Below are 17,435 nucleotides of genomic sequence, written 5' to 3'. Positions count from 1 at the left end.
GATGTGAGGGGAATTTACTTACTTTATTTTAACGAGTGCCGCGCTATGAGCTTGTAGATCTGCTATTTTTGAAAAATCAAGAAAATATGTGCAAATTAATATATTTATATTCTTTTAAAGCGAACATTTTAAACTCAAATCTTTGCTTCTGGGGGTCCCTGGAACAAAATATTTTGAGATGGGGGTCCGCGGCCAAATACATATCATTTTGGAGGTCCTTGAAATGAAAAAGATTGAGCACCACTGATATATAAACATACATTTTTCAGAATAGTGTTGGGATTTAGGAGACGTGTAGAATCGGCTTCAGGTCTTAAAGGGTTAAACCAAAAATCTCTCCCACACTTATGCCAGTGTGCCAGTGATTACCCTTCTCTGTGCCAACGTTGGCACCCCGTGCCCAAGGTTGCCTACGCCTGTTGTAGATTGATGACAAATACAAAATACAGATTGTGGTGACCCCATGGCCTTTCCTCTAACCTAACGCCAGCCCTCAGGGGGATAAAATCCACTTCATTTCTTGCTATTCACATAAAAAAATTGTTTACTGTTATTTGTTTGTCTCTGTATGTTTTGTTTTTTTCACCTTTCACCCCCCTAGTGAAAGCCTAGGGCTCTAAGTATTGCAATTTCGGTTCGTTTAAACCACTTTAGTCTGGCAGCTGTGCTGTATGACGCACAAGGCTGAAGGCTCATTTTCAGTACACTCGTCGTTAAATTCACGTACGGATACTTCTACCCATTTTACAGCGTCTTTGTGCACGTTCACACAAAGCTTACGCATCTGTAAGCTGCTGCTTGCATTTATGAATGAATGCAATGCCACTTGCCACGTCGCTTGCATTTTGAACGTACAGTGAACATACAGTATACAGTCAAGAGCGGAAGTACAGTATAAATGGGGCTTTAATATTGTTTATGTATGAATGCTGAACTCATTCACTGCCAGACTTATTTCTGTCTGTGTTTGCCCACTGCCAGCAATTTCGTTTTTTTTTTTTTTTTACTTTCAACAGGTCACAAAATAATTATATTCATTATGATTGCAAGTCCAATCGTTTGCAAACACACAGGCTATACGTGCACACCACCCAGACAACAAACATTCTGTCGTCTCGGGAACGCATGTGTGTCGTTTTTAGATTTCTTTGGCATTTAAAAAAAAAGTAGCAGATCTACAAGCTCACAGCGTGGCACTATTTTTTGAAGAATCGAGAAAATGTGTGCAAATCTTTGAATATATATTTTCTAAAGCGAACATTTGCTAAATATTTGTGTTCCAGGGACCCCCCAGAAGCAAAGATTTGAGTTACAAATGTTCGCTTAAAAAATGTATATATTCAAAGATTTGCACAAATGTTCAAGATTTTTCAGAAATAGCCCAAAGTATGAAATAATGGTTATAGCTCAAATCTAAAATGACACAGATGCGTTCCCGGTCTTAATGGGTTAAAGTGTTTGTACTTTTGAAGATATAATCCTGTCAAATGCAAGTTCTACTCAAACATAACATCTTGACAGCATGTTTTTAACCCATTGAGACCTGGAACGGTCTCATTTTTAGATTTGAGCTAAAAAGCATTATTTCACACTTTAGGCTATTCAAAAATAGCAGATCTACAAGCTCGTAGCGCGGCACCGAGTGCCGCGCTACAAGCTTGTAGATCTGCTATTTTTTTTTTAATCGTGAAAATGTGTGCAAATCTTCTGAATATATATATTTTTAAAGCAAACATTTTTAACTAAAATCTTTGCTTCTGGGGGTCCCTGGAACAAAATATTTTGATGGGGGTCCACGACCAAATACATATAATTGTGGGGGTCCTTGACATGAAAAAGATCGAGCACCACTGATATAGAAAAATACGTTTTTCAGAAAACTGTTAGGATTTAGGAGACATGTAGAATCGGCTTCAGGTCTCAATATTATTAAGCGAACCCATGCAGTAGTAAAACTATTCACTCGTTGTTGTCGTTTTTTTGTATAGATGAGTTCAAGAACTTCTTCACGAGGCTGCCCCAGAACATGTTCCTCAACGTCTCGACCCTTCAGCATCTGTGGTCGCTGGACAGCATGTTCCAGTGGCGCTACGAGCAGCTGGAGAACAGCATGCGCGTGCTCTTCAGGCGGGCCCAGAGAGTCGTCTTCAAGCTCTTCAGCCTCAGCAAGAGATGCCAGAGGCAGCCTCACATTCGCCTGCCCAGAGAACGGTAAGCCTGGGCGTCCATGTTACTGTACGTCCTGCGTTGTCCTTAAGTACAATTTTGAGGTATTTTTACTTTACTGGAGTATAACCAATTTCCAATGCCTTTTACTTCTACTCCACTACATCTCAGAGGCAAATATTGTACTTTTACTCCGCTACAATTATTTGACAGCTTTAGTTACTAGTTACTTTTCAGATTTCGATTATTATCACAAAACATTCATTAACCACTTCAGCCTTATATATATTTTGGCAATTTGAAAATAGCCAATATACAAGCTCACAATACGATACGATACGATAATACTTTATTGTCAGTTCACACTGAAATTTGTCTTGCGACCCAGCAGCCATGTATGCAACAATAAACAGTTCACACATTTGACATGACACAAGAAAAACAAAACACAATACAAAATACATACATAAAGACATACAAAGACAAGAGCAATGTCCACCTCTCAGCCTACCCTTGGCCTATAAATCCTGATTAAGCCTCAGTGCGTTGCGAAGTGACACATTGTGAGCTTGTAGATCTGCTATTTTCAAAAGATTTGTATACATTTTGAACTTGTGAAATGGGACATTCTGCACAATGAGCACTTTTACTTTTGGTATACTTTAATTACATTTTGATACCAATACTTTTGTACTTTTACTCAAGTAAATTTTGCATACCTTACTTTTACTTGCAACAGAGTATTTCTACACTGCAGTAATGTTACTTAAAGTAAAACATTTGATACTTTTTTCCAACACTGCCTTGATTTGTGAACGCCACTGTAGGTTCCATCTCCTTCTCTGTCTATCTGTCTCTCTCTCTCTCTCTCTCTCTCTCTCTTACAACACTGCCAAATTACGCTCTAATCACTGGCCCCTGGATCTGATAATCCCAAACACTCACCAGGGGAAAAGGAAGCCAGAGAGTCATTGCCCCCAAACCACTCAGTGTTTATCTGTGCTATTATTGTGGTGCAGAATTGGAGAATATTCCATAATGTGGATGAAAGAGATAGAGAAATGTAATGTTTGTCAGTTTGCCTGGCAGTGATGCGGACGCTCTTAACCCATTAAGACCGGGAACGCATGTGTGTCATTTTTTGATTTGAGCTAAGAAAGCATTATTTTACACTTTGGCTATTCAAAAATAGCAGATCTACAAGCTCATAGCGCGGCACCGAGTGCCGCGCTACGAGCTTGTAGATCTGCTATTTTTGAAAAATCGTGAAAATGTGTGCAAATCTTTGAATATATATTATTTTACATATTTTTTAATCTTTGCTTCTGGGGGTCCCTGGAACAAAATATTTTGAGATGGGGGTCCGCGGTCAAATACATAATCATTTTGGGACCCGTCCTTGACATGAAAAATTTTGAGAACCACTGATATAGACCAATTATTTGTTTACCAACATTGAGACTGGATGCACAGGTGATTGTTTCATGCAATCAATTCTCAACCTGTTTTTTCGGGGTGCGCTGGTTTCAGCGCACCCCAACCCCCTCGTGTGTTGGCTAGTGCTGCGCGTCCTAGCGAGACCTGATAGAGTGGGTTTTGTTTGCAACCAGTATGATGCTTGCAACCAGTGTGATGTCGTCTGTTAAGGTATAGAATTTCTAGAATCGGCTTCAGGTCTTAATGGGTTAAAAGAGCCCCCCACCCCCCTTAACATCCTGTGCATAGCACTACAGACAGATGAGAGAAATGTGATTGATTTTGCTCCCTGAGGCTACGGCACTTTTTTCCTCTGCGATGACAGTTATGAGTGAATATAATCCAGTGGGAAGCAGCAGACTTGGCTATTATAAAGTTGAATAATGATAAGGATGCATGGTGCTCTCTTTGTGTGGAAAATGTTTGCCATTAGGCATAATTATACATATTTTATTCAGTTTTTCATATCTTTTATTTAAAGCCGATGAGAGAAATATTTTCTTGTGAGCGTCGCATCGGTGCTTACATTTGCTTAAAATGTAAATCTCAATCTTTTTTGAAAGAAATAACAGTTGTACTACAACTGTTTAAATTGTAAAATAACACATTCTTTGACCACTTAGTAGTCAGTACTGTATACTTTGTTGGGTTCCCCCAGGGATCTGTACTTGACCCACTCCCTTTTCCCTCTAAACCAAACCTCTTCTCTGAAAATGATCTAAAAGCTCACAACGCATAATTGTAGATCTGCTAGCCTGGCATGGCCAGACTAATATCACAATTTGTTTTGCAATGGCAGATTCGTCTAGAACCAGGCTATAGATCTGCCACTTTTGCTGAATGTCTGCCGAATATTCATCTATTATGACGTGCCTCGAAGAGGGACGTTGAGGTTCATGTGACTAATGCTACATTCACTTGAATGTTGAAGTTAAGGTGGTGTAAGTGATATTATTGAAATAAGAGTTAAATAGTTATATGTTCTGACAGTAATCATTGCTATAGACCAGGCGTAGGTAACCATAGGTACGGGTGGCAACATTGGCACAGAGAAGGGTAATCATTGGCACACTGGCATAAGTGTGAGAGAGAGATTTTTTTGTTTAAAATAAAGTAAAAGTCCCCTCACATTTGTATGCAAATGTCATCCTGCATAATTCTACATTGATTCAAACTCTGACTGTGGAGGGAGTCTGGGAGATACGTAAGTGGGTTATTGCTCTAGTCTTGCTTGAGTCTAATATTTATTACAATGTGCTGATGTGAAAGCAAATATTTCAAAACAAAGAATAAAAAAAGGTTGCTATATTTATGGACAAACAAAATCTGTTGGAAATATTTCATTTTGATGTGGTGTCATATTTAAACTTAATGTTGATATGGCATGCTGACTATCAAGACAATAAAAACATGGCACTTCATGTCAAAAAGGTTGCCAACCCCTGCTATGGACTGTATAGCACTCTATAGCAGGGGTCTTCAACAGGGGGTCCGGGACCCCTAGGGGGTCCTCAGAGTTACTACAGGGGGTCCGCCAAATCTTTGTGTGATAGGATTTAGTTTTTTTACATTAACCACTTGAACCCTAGAATTCCTTTTCTGAGGGGAACATTAGCTGAAAATAGCAGATCTACAAGCTCTCAACGCCTCGCGCTGCGAGGCGTTGAGAGCTTGTAGATCGGCTATTTTTGGCAAATAGGTATAGGAGTAGAGGGAAAAAAGAGAAGTTTAATCTGAAACACAATTTTATACAATATAGAGGGGGTCCCTGCTTCATCTCTCTCTCAGCTAGGGGGTCCTTGGGCTGAAAACGTTGAAGACCCCTGCTCTATAGTATTGAGTGTTTGTTCAGTAACAGGGGTCTCGCTGATTCTCTTTAGTAAACAGAAAATACGGTTCAGGTGGGGACGACTCGGGACTCGGCATACCAATTTCATCCAATTAGGATGAAACAGGATACAGGATAAACATTGGAAGTGATGAAACAAAGACAAACATTTAGCAGACAACAATTAGATTGTGGAACGTTACCAATTTGAAGCTGATTATGGGTTCTCTCTCTCCCAATTGAATGACATTGGTGACCCACCTGAAAAAGGAGACCCATGTTATTGAACAAACGCTCTAGCAATGATTACTGTCAGAATATAGAACTTTTAAACAAAAAAATATTGTGTTTTGACCAAAAACATATTTACTCCACCTTCAACATGACACGTTTCATGTGTAAAAACAGGCAGGCATGTACACTAGTCATAGGCTCTATGCACAGCAGCCATTTTGGAGAGAAATCGGGGCCTCTTCCTACTTCCTTCACAGGTGTTACCAATGATACTAATGAAGGCTCTGTTCCATTCTGGTCAAACAGAGTCAGGGTGCTGATATTGTGCATTTTGGCTCACTGGAAACACTCTGCTACACCAGTGGGCCTCAAATTGTGGTCCAGGGACCCCTATGGTTCCTTGACGGGGTTCCAAATTGCCCCTTAAAAAGGTGTGTAACTCTGAGAGTGTACAAATGGAACCAAATGGACCCTTACGGGTCCATTTGGTTCCATTTGTACACTCTCAGAGTTATGGGGGTCCTTGAAATTAAAAGCTTTGAGAACCACTGTGCTACATGAAATGGAACAGAGCCTTCATTAGTATCATTGGTAACACCTGTGAAGGGACTCAAGGGAGTAAGGAAGAGACCCAATTTCTTTCCAATATGGCTGCTATGCATAGAGACTATTGGGAAGCACAACGCACTATTCTGCTTCACCCATCTCCCCCTCTCCGCCTCACACACACTCCATAGTTGCATAGTTGGTATAAAGAGCTGCTTCAAACAGCAGTTTGCGGTTTCATCCCGTCATTACATCTTCTCATTACGCGACAATTAAACTGCTAATTAAAATGGAAAATCCATTGCTGTTACAGTGCAATTATGCTCATATACTGACGCGAGATGAGTAAGAGCATTATTGTTATTTACTATAATTGCCTGGGGGAGTAGTTAAGGGGAGCTGGTGCAGAAGAGCTAGCGCTCGGTAAAATGCTAAGTGTTAATTTAACCCATTCAGACCGGGAACGCATCTGTGTGTAATTTTTTTGGCTATTAAAAAAATTGCAGATATACAAGCTCGTAGCGCGGCACCGAGTGCCGCACTACGAGCTTGTAGATCTGCAATTTTTGGGGGGAAATCGTGGGTAATTGGTGCAAATCTTTGAATATATATATTTTTTAAGCGAACATTTCTTTTCTTAAAATAATTTTTATCCCGCGATTTTTGTAACCCATTTTTTTCACCCGGTGCCAATTTCCTAAGTGATCCTGGGCGCTACACCAGCCCTACACCAGCGCTACACCAGTCCCCCACAGCTAGGGAGGCCAGGGCCGAGCTCATGCTTCCTTCAGTGCATGAGAGCCAACTGACCTTCTTGTCACCTGACAGGGGGGAGTTTCCCTGGTTGGACGTAGCGCGTGGAAGGAACACGTTATTCCAACCAGTTCCCTTCCCCTCCATCAGGCGCCCCGGCTGTCATGGGGGAGGCGGTATAGCGACCAGGATTACTACATGTTTTTGTGAGGGTATTAACTACCCTAGGAGACACGGGGAGAACATGCAAACTCCACACAGAGTAGGCCCTTTCACCAACATGTAAGCGAACATTTCTAACTCAAAACCTTGCTTCTGAGGATTCTACAAATGTCTTCTCCTAACAAGTTTTTTTAAAGAACTTATGTTGCTATAATATCAGTGGTTCTCAAACCTTTTTCATGTCAAGGACCCCCACAGTTATATGTATTTGGCCGCGGACCGCCATTCCAAAATATGCTGTTCCAGGGATCCCCCAGAGACAAAGATTTGAGTAAAAATGTTCGCTTTAAAAACATATATATTCAAAGATTTGCACACAGTTTCCACGATAAAAAAAAAATAGCCAAAAGAAATCTAAAAATGACAAAGATGCGTTGCCGTTCTTAATGGGTTAAATCAGAGAGTGCATAAATTGAACCAAATGGACCCACATGTACATGACTCTGAGATAAATCAACATGGATTTTACTGTGTGGTCTACAACACACATGCTCAATCGCACCCGATATCTAACCAAGTACAGGCAGTATGTCTTGTGTGGGCGTCCATCTTTATCAAAGGTGTTTCGATATAGTGGGTGTTAAGGCCTGTTGGTGTGTTACACACCAAAGGCTTTGAAGATCGGTCGGTATGTTTCACAGTGTGAATCACACCATCGCTGGTAGCCAGGCATTTAGTGTGGGGCCTGATCACCCAGTATGTTGAATCGGTGGCGGTGGGACTCGTTAAGAAGGGAGAGCATTTTTCACTCGTATTTTGCCCAGTGCCAACTGGAAGCATTATTTGGACAGCAATACACAAAGAGATGAAGATAGAGTGAGGCAGAGAGAGAGAGAGAGAGAGAGAGAGAGAGAGAGAGAGAGAGAGAGAGAGAGAGAGAGAGAGAGACTGTAAATACTGCACTCTGTTACAAGCAAAAGTCCTGTATTCAAAATTTACTTGAGTAAAAGTACAACGTTATTGGTATCAAAATGTACTTATAGTACCAAAAGTAAAAGTACTAATATCTTTGAAAATAGCCCATCTACAAGCTCACAACGTGTCGCGCGCGTTGTGAGCTTGTAGATCGGCTATTTTCAAATAGCCTAGGTATAAAATAGGGCTGAAGTGGTTAATGTATGTTTGAGTGAGAGTGAGATACAGAGTGAGACAGAGACAGAGACAGAGACAGAGACAGTGAGAGAGAGAGACAGACAGAGAGAGAGAGAGACAGAGACAGAGACAGACAGTGAGAGTGAGAGAGAGACAGAGACAGACAGTGAGAGTGAGTGAGAGAGAGAGAGAGAGAGAGAGAGAGAGAGAGAGAGAGAGAGAGAGAGAGAGAGAGAGAGAGAGAGAGAGAGAGAGAGAGAGAGAGAGAGAGAGAAAGAGAGAGAAAGAAAGCGCAAGCAAAACTTGCAGGCACTGTTCACAGACACAAATATTTTATGGAGCGTACTCATTCTGGCAAAAAGAACGTCACGATTGCTAAGATGACAGACATCCATTCATTTGTAATGGTTGCTATAGCTCCTGCCTACTGGCAGAGCTTGGTCTGTAGAGGCTTTTTTAAAGCAGGGTTTAGGTTTAGGCCTTTCTTCCTCATCCCCCTCACCCACATTTAACTTTACAGGATTTCATATTAAAATCAGGGATACCTTTCAGTGCATTAACATGTTCCTCTAACCTTTAACCCATTAAGACCTGAGGCGATTCTTAAAAATGTTTTCTAAATCCTAACAGTTTTTTGAAAAAAATAAAAACATATATTTTTCAAGATTTTTCAAAAATAGCAGATCTACAAGCTCATAGCGCGGCACTCGGTGCCGCGCTATGAGCTTGTAGATCTGCTATTTTTGAATAGCCAATGAAATCTAAAGTGACGCAGATGCGTTCCAGGTCTTAATGGGTTTAAACACATGCCAACAGGATTGAGAGACAGGATTCCTTAAACATAATACAAAAGACATTGTCTTATAGCACAGCTTTAAAGGGACTACACCATGATTTTTAACTTTTCCTTCTTTTGTGTGTTTTTGGTCTCCCCTACCTCTCTTCTATCCCCAAAAATACCCCAGTTTGAATACTCAGGCTTTCACAGCATATCTGGGGTTTTCTGTAAATTGGTCTCAAAACAGGCCAACTGATTATTTTTTGGGGAAAATTCCACAAGGGGCGACCTAACACAGCTTTGGAATGATCGATCGTCACTCAAAGAAGTAGAATGTGGATGTGATGTCGTTACAAAAAAAACAGGAAGCCATCCGCTTTTCAGAAAAACAGCTGTAACTCAGTTTCTTTTTTTTTTGCATTGAAAACCACTAGTTTTCAGCGGGCCGAAGCCCCAAAATGGTGGATCGCGGTTGGAACGTTGTCGTTCCTATGGATACACAGATCCCTCCGCTAACCCACGGGGACTATTTTGTTTGGTGTTTTTGGGACACAATGTCGGTTCCACGGCGTTTCAAATATCATCGGAATGAGGTAATTATACGCTGGCAAGGGGATAGAAAACTATGTTTAATATCTTGGCAAACAATGTGTTAACACACACAATACACCATCATCAAAGTTTATTTTTCCATTCTCTTTAAAAGAAGCCAGCTGCCTGCAGTTGTAAAGATATTAGAAGTGCAAAGGGATCACAGCAAATAAAACGCTCCAGACAGGAATCAAACTCCAATCCCATAGATTTATGCATTATCTCTAAGAGCCCTGCACAGCTGCACCAAACTTTTTAACTAACCATATTCCCACTGTACTGTATGTCACAACCTGATCGTAAGACATCATAGATATATTATGTTTCTCTCTCTCTGTCTGTCTAATATACGGCTATGTTTCTCCCTTGTTCTCTCCTCCCTCTCTCTCTCTCCCTCATACACATTCTGTCTTCACTATTACAGCACATTCCTCATCTTGATTTGTGGAAACTACATCCCATGGTAGCCAGAAGTTTACCCTCCAGTGTGCCATGTTTAATACATTAAGACCGGGAACGCGTGTGTGTCTTTTCTTTGGCTATTCAAAAATAGCAGATATACAAGCTCATCTGCTATTTTAGAAAAATCTTGACCATTTTTGCAAATCTTTAGTATATATATTTTCAAAGCCAACATTTTTAAAATATTTAGTTCCAAAACATTGCAGAAAAATAGCAGATCTACAAGCTAGTGCGGCACTCACTGAGATGGGGGTCCGCGGCCAAATACATATAATTTTGGGGTGTCCTTGACATGGAAAAGTTGGAGCATCACTGATCTAGCAACATACTGTTGGGATTTAGAAAACGTTACATTTTTAGATACGTATTTGGCCACGGACCCCCGTCTCAAAATATTTTGTTCCAGGGACCCCCAGAAGCAAAGATTTGAGTTACAAATGTTCGCTTTAAAATATATATATATATTCAAAGATTTGCACACATTTTTAGTTTTTTTTTCCCCATAATTAGCAGATCTACAGTACAAGCTCATAGCAACAGCCAAAGAAATCGTAAAACGACACAGACGCGTATCCCGGATTGAATGGGTTAATAGCCAATCTAATGACCTCCCCCCATCTCTTTCTCCCCCCTTCCTTCCTTCCTTCCTCCCCTTAGGCCTCAGTCGTACTGGCTGAGCCACTTCCAGTCTCTCCTGTACTGCTCGGAGAACAACCAACTGGGCACGTTCTCCGAGGAGCTCCACAGCTGCAGCTGCCAGTACGAGCACAGCCCGTGTCAGCTGGCTCCGCCCTGCTCCGTCGGGGAGGGCCCGCGCTGCGCCGCCTGCGCCCCGGACAACCGCACGCGCTGCGGGAGCTGCAACCCGGGGTTCGCGCTGACGCAGGGGGCCTGCCGGCCCATGGTGGCCGACTCCACGGAGAACTACCTGGGCTTCGAGACGGACCTGCAGGACTTGGAGCTACGCTACCTACTGCAGAGAGCTGACCGCAGGCTAGAGGTGGGTTTTATTTGCCCTTTTTGTTTTACAATGTAAGGCCTGTCTGTGAGAGCTTGAGTTATCTTTTCACCCCCCCAACAATAGCCTTGGGGAATAGAGGCACACACTCATTTACACATGGGAGCTGAGTGCTCAGCAGCTATAAAAGCCTTAGACTGCCAGCCTGCCACTGGAGGAACTAAAGCCTCCCCAATGTACGTTCTCCAAATTTAGTTATATCAGTAAGCTGTATTACAGGCCTGAGGCGTGTTCTCGGCTTTTCCATAATAACCAATATGTTTGTGTGCAGTTTTGTGCAGCGTTGATTTCGTCGACTAAAACTATGATGAAACTACCTTTTTTCACTGACGAAAACTAAGCTACGATGACTAAAACTAAGACTAAATATATTGAGAATTTCGTCAACAAATAAAAACTAAATTTTAGGGAGGGACTATAGTGGAGAAGAGATCCAGTAGAACTAAAACAAGTCATTTTATGTTTGGTTGCGCTCAGGTGTTGCAACGTTTTGTGAGCTTGTAGATCGGCTATTTTTTAGCATGCAACCAAGTGTAAAATCAGCCATTACGACGGCATCAAGGCACCGCCAAAATACATTTTAGTCGACTAAATCAACTGTCAATTTAGTCGACTAAAACCACACAAAAACTAAAACATTTCAGATGACTAAAATACGACTAAAACTAAATGGAATTTTATTCAAAAGACTATGACTAAAACTAAATCAAAATCTGCTGTCAAAATCAACTCTGGTTTTGTGCATGGATTGTTGGCATACGTTTTAACACGTGTACACGTCCGTGTGTCCTCCCGTAGGTCCACGCCATTTTCATCAGCAACGACATGCGCCTCAACAGCTGGTTCGACCCGTCGTGGCGGAAGAGGATGCTGCTGACGCTGAAGAGCAACAAGTACAAGTCCAACCTGGTCCACATGCTGCTGGGCGTGTCCCTGCAGATCTGCCTCACCAAGAACAGCACGCTGGAGCCCGTCCTCACGCTCTACATCAACCCGTTCGGAGGCAGCCACTCGGAGAGCTGGTACATCCCCGTCAGCGAGAACAATTTCCCCGACTGGCAGGCCACCAAGCTGGACCTGCCCCTGGAGTGCTACAACTGGACGCTCACGCTGGGCAACACGTGGAAGACCTTCTTCGAGACCATCCACATCTACCTTCGGAGCAGGATAAAGGTGCAAAGCGGAGGAGTGTCGTCATCGGCGTCGTCCGCGTCGGGCAACGACAGCGTTTACTACGAGCCTCTGGAGATGATGGATCCCGCCCGGAACCTGGGCTACATGAAGATCAACAGCATCCAGGTGTTCGGCTACAGCATGCACTTCGACCCGGAGGCCATCCGCGACCTCATCCTGCAGCTGGACTACCCGTACACGCAGGGCTCCCAGGACACGGCCATGCTCCAGCTGCTGGAGATCCGGGACCGGGTGAACCGGCTGTCCCCTCCCGGCCAGCAGAGGCTGGACCTGTTCGCCTGTCTCCTCCGCCACCGGCTCAAACTCACCGCCAGCGACGTGGTCCGCATCCACGCCTCCTTGCAGGCCTTCAGCTCGCGCCTGCCGAACTCCCTGGATTACGAGACCACCAAGCTGTGCAGTTAACGGCTGCTTATGAGGGGAGGGGAGGAGGGAGGGAGGGGGGGGGGTTCTGGAATGTCAATGGCCCCCGCTGATGGATGAGGGGTCCGATACCCATTCTGGATACGGGGAGGAGGACGGGGGGGTGGGTACAGTCGTGCTATGATGACCCAATGGATGTCCAATGGATTACTTTTATCACCAAACCGTTTGGTTACTTTGGAAAAGAACCAGCAGTTGTTTGTGCGCAGTTGGTAGAATGTACTGATCTGATTGTTTGGGTTTTTTTCTGTGGCAAAACACATAAAGTACAAGTGCCGTACGTGCCATCGAATAATAGTCGGATCAGCAAGACAAGAAACACAATCGGCTCTCTATATGCACAGCAGCCGTTTTGGAGAGAAATTGGGCCTCTTTTCTTATACTTCCTTCACAGGTGTTACCAATGATACTAATGAAGGCTCTTGTTCCATTCTGGTCAAACAGAGTCAGGGTGCTGATATTGCGCATGTTGGCTCACTGGAAACACTCTGCTACACCAGTGGGTTTCAAAGTGTGGTCCAGGGACCCTCATGGTTCCTTGAGGGGTTTCCAAATGGACACCCTTGCGGGTGTGTAACTCTGAGAGTGTACAAATGGAACCAAATGGACCCGCAAGGGTCCATTTGGTTCCATTTGTACACTCTCAGAGTTATGGGGGTCCTTGAAATTAAAAGGTTTGAGAACCACTGTGCTACATGAAATGTAAAAAAGCCTTCATTAGTATCATTGGTAAAACCTGTGAAGGAAGTAAGGAAGAGGCCCAATTTCTTTCCAATATGGCTGCTGTGCGTAGAGAGCCTATTGTTTACACCAGAACACGTTTAACAAGATAAAAAAAATACCGTAGAAATTCAGATTTAAGCAACATCAAGATGAACCATCCTGTTGAAAAATGACCCTCTGCTCATTTATACTGTAACTATTACCAAGGCCACGTTGAATGGACGTTCTAAGATAAACATGGTGCAGTCTGTTTGTATGTGATTTTGATATGTTCTTTTTGCTTCAGTGACAGTGCACTTTCCATGAAGACCAGAATACAGTGGTGTCAGTCAAGTTTTTGTAGATAAATTGTTATTAAAATATCATGTTACAACAGACCCCATGATGTTGGAATTCCTTTCATTGTTTTCGTCGTTTGTGTAAAGGGGGGCTCTTCTGTGTTTTCTTCAGTGGTGGAAAAAATACTGTTTTTTTTTTACTTAAAGTATCAATACCACCATGTAGAAGTACTCTGTTACAAGTAAAAGGCCTGTGTTCAAAATATTGAGTACAAGTACAAACGTATTGGCATCAAAATATACTTAAGGTACCAAAAGTAAAAGTACTAAAATGTTTGAAAATAGCAGATCTACAAGCTCACAACGCGTCGCGATGCGACGCGTTGTGAGCTTGTAGATCAGCTATTTTCAAATAGCCTAGGTATAAAATAGGGCTGAAGTGGTTAATGTGTATGTTTTATAATATAATCATTTTGTATCTGCAAAGTAACTAAAGCTTTCAAGTAATTGTAGTGGAGTAAAAGTACAATATGTGCCTCTGAGATATAGTGGAGTAGAAGTAAAAGTATTGAAAATGGGAAATACTCCAGTAAAGTAAAAACATCCTCAAAAGTGTACTTATACTGTAAGTACAGTGCTTGAGTAAATGTACTTTACACAACTGGTTTTCTTCTTATAATGACTTGCACTTAATACTGAAATGTGACAGTATGAATATGCAGCAAAAATATGCAGTGAAAATTTAGACTCACAAGTACGGTGAAGGGTTAAATGAAATATGATCCAAGAGACTGATACCATAATGATGAACTTTAATTAGATTAAATAAATGATATTGTACTTAGTAGTTTTTGTAATTACTCCACTCTACCGCAATGGCTCGTAACCATCTCCTTCCCCTGAGTCCTGTAAGAAAGCCTGAGCCCGGAAAGGATTTATTTCATGCGCCGACAGACCACAACTCTCTCAGAAACGTGATACCTGCCAAAGACAAAGCTGCACTTGTGGTTTACAGTAATTCCTCGTTTGCTTTTTAGCACATTGACGGTTCAGATAATTCTAAACAATAGTTAACCGGGGAAAGAATCTGTTTTTAGATTTATTTGGCTATTCAAAAAATATCAGATCTACAAGCTCATAGCGCGGCACCGAGTTCCACGCTATGAGCTTGTAGATCTGCTATTTTTTTGGAAAAATCACAGAAAATGTGTGCAAATCTTTGAATATATATATTTTTTCAAAGCAAACATTTGTAACTCAAATCTTTGCTTCCGGGAATTCTACAAATATGTCTTCTAAATCCTAACAGTTTTCTGAAAAACGTATGTCGCTACATGAGTGGTTCTCAAGCTTTTCCATGTCAAGGACCACCCAAGATTATTATGTATTTGACCCCCATCTCAAAATATGTTGTTCCAGGGACCCCCCCAGAAGGACAGATCGGAGTTAAAAATGTTCGCCTTAAAACACATAATTCAAAGATTTCCACAAAGTTTCTACGATTTGTCAAAAAAATAGCAGATCTACAAGCTCATAGCGCGGCACTCGGTGCCGCGCTATGAGCTTGTATATCTGCTATTTTTTGTTCCCGGTCTAAATGGGTAAAACAAAGCTGGAAAAGCTAGTGGTCTTCAGTCTCCGGCAAATGACTATGGCGTTGTCACTCAGGACAGTATAGGTCACAGATTCTGCCCTGCTTTATTAACCCTTTTAGACCTGAACGGTTTCCGATTCTATAAAATGTCTTCTAAATCCTAACAGTTTTCTGAGAAAAATACGTATGTTGCTATATCAGTGGTGCTCAAACCTTTTTCATGTCAAGGACCACCCAAAATGATATGTATTCGGCCGCCGACCCCCCCATCTCAAAATATTTTGTTCCAGGGACCCCCCCATGAAGCAAAGATTTGAGTCAAAAATGTTCCCTTTAAAAAATAATATATATATATATATATTTTTTTTTTGGGGGGGGCTTTTTCCACCTTTGTTTGAGAGGAAAGTAGGAAATGGGGAGAGAGATGGGGGGGTTGATACGCAGTAAAAGCCGTCAGGGTGGGGAGTCGAACCTGTGACACGCTGTCAGATTTACCAGCTTGTGGTATGCGCCTGGACCGCTTGGCCAAGGGGCCACCCCAGACTTTTCCACAAATTTTCAGTTTTTTTCAAAAATAGCAGATCTACAAGCTCATAGCACTCGGTGCCGCGCTATGAGCTTGTATATCTGCTATTTTTTTAATAGCCCAAAGAAATCTTTAAAGTGACACAGATGCGTTCCCGGTCTTAATGGTTTAATGTCAGGTGTAAGGATGCCACCTTTGATTTATTAACATGCCTCTGTCTCAGTGACATTGCTGCCCTGTAGAGCGCTCCAAGGGGAGGGCACCAGCACCTGAGAAGGTCAGCAGTCATCACCTCAATTTGTCCACCGCTCCCCCTCATCAAATCTCAGCCCTTGTCAAAAAAGCCTAACCCATTAAAGACGGGAATGACACGCATCTGTGTCATTTTTATTTATGATTTATTTGGGCTATTCAAAAATAGCAGATCTACAAGCTCGTAGCGCGGCAACGAGTGCTGCGCTATGAGCTTGTAGATCTGCTATTTTTGAAAATTTGTGAAATTGTGTGCAAATCTATGAATATATATATATATAGATTTTTTATAAAGCGAACATTTTTAACTGAAATCTTTGCTTCTGGGGGGTCCCTGGAACGACATATTTTGAGATGGGGGTCCGCAGCCAAACACATATCATTTTGGGGGTCCTTGACATGAAAAAAGTTTGAGAACCACTGATATTATAGCAACATAAGTTTAAAAAAAAAAACTGTTAGGATTTAGAAGACATTTGTAGAATCCCGAGAAGCAATAAGATTTGAGTTACAAATATTCGCTTTAAAAAATATATATATATATATATTCAATGATTTGCACACATTTTTAAGATTTAAAAAAAGAATAGCTTGTATATTTGTTATTTTTTTGATAGCCAAAGCAATCTAAAATGACACAGATGAGACCTGTTCTTAATGGATTGAATTCCGAGGAGGATAGTACAGAGATGAGCAGATGTTTGATGTGATTGTGAGTGGCTGAATAATATAATATATTGGGCAAATGTCAGAGTGACTTGGATCCTTGGATCACAGACAGCACTGTCTATTTATGTCTGGATCTAACGAGAACCTGCGTGAGAACAACAATAAAACAGCAACAAAGGAATAAAAGCGCATCACCTCTGGTTATGTTGTAGATATTGCTTTTCGCCACTTTGATGGTTGCTGTTGAAAGTGCAAGAAATAGTGTTTCTCAAGGGCTCCTGCTAAGACTTCTCGTGCACATAGACTATAGTTCCCTCAGTGTTTACGATCAATCAGTTTTAATTATCAGAGGGGATGGGATGTGGGGAGAGAACGTATCAGCACTGCATTTTGCCTCGTTTAACCCGTTAAGACCGGGAACGCATCTGTGTCATTTTTAGATTTCTTTGGCTATTCAAAAATATCAGATCTACAAGCTCATAGCGCGGCACCGAGTGCCGCGCTATGAGCTTGTAGATCTGCTATTTTTGAAAAATCGTGAAAATGTGTGCAAATCTTTGAATATATGTGTTTTTTAAAGCGAACATTTGTAACTCAAATCTTTGCTTCT

The 17,435-nt window shown here is 41.8% G+C and overlaps 1 protein-coding gene across 1 annotated transcript in view; it reads left to right on the top strand.

Moving 5' to 3' along the window:
• Positions 1-12,765, top strand: part of LOC311051847 (BMP/retinoic acid-inducible neural-specific protein 3-like) — a gene marked incomplete at both ends in the record, with an annotated part of 48,899 nt that extends 36,134 nt beyond the window's left edge. Inside the window, 3 exons of the mRNA XM_084066512.1 lie at positions 1,989-2,211; positions 10,806-11,148; positions 11,965-12,765. Coding sequence (XP_083922638.1) covers positions 1,989-2,211; positions 10,806-11,148; positions 11,965-12,765 — 1,367 coding nt within the window. The remainder of the gene's footprint in view (positions 1-1,988; positions 2,212-10,805; positions 11,149-11,964) is intronic.
• Positions 12,766-17,435: the final 4,670 nt, after the last annotated feature.

The sequence above is a fragment of the Gymnoscopelus microlampas genome (assembly GCF_963454915.1).
Source record: "Gymnoscopelus microlampas genome assembly, chromosome: 9".
Taxonomy (NCBI): domain Eukaryota; kingdom Metazoa; phylum Chordata; class Actinopteri; order Myctophiformes; family Myctophidae; genus Gymnoscopelus; species Gymnoscopelus microlampas.
The sequence above is the reverse complement of the archived record's forward strand: the minus strand, read 5'-3'. Positions and strand labels throughout refer to the sequence as shown.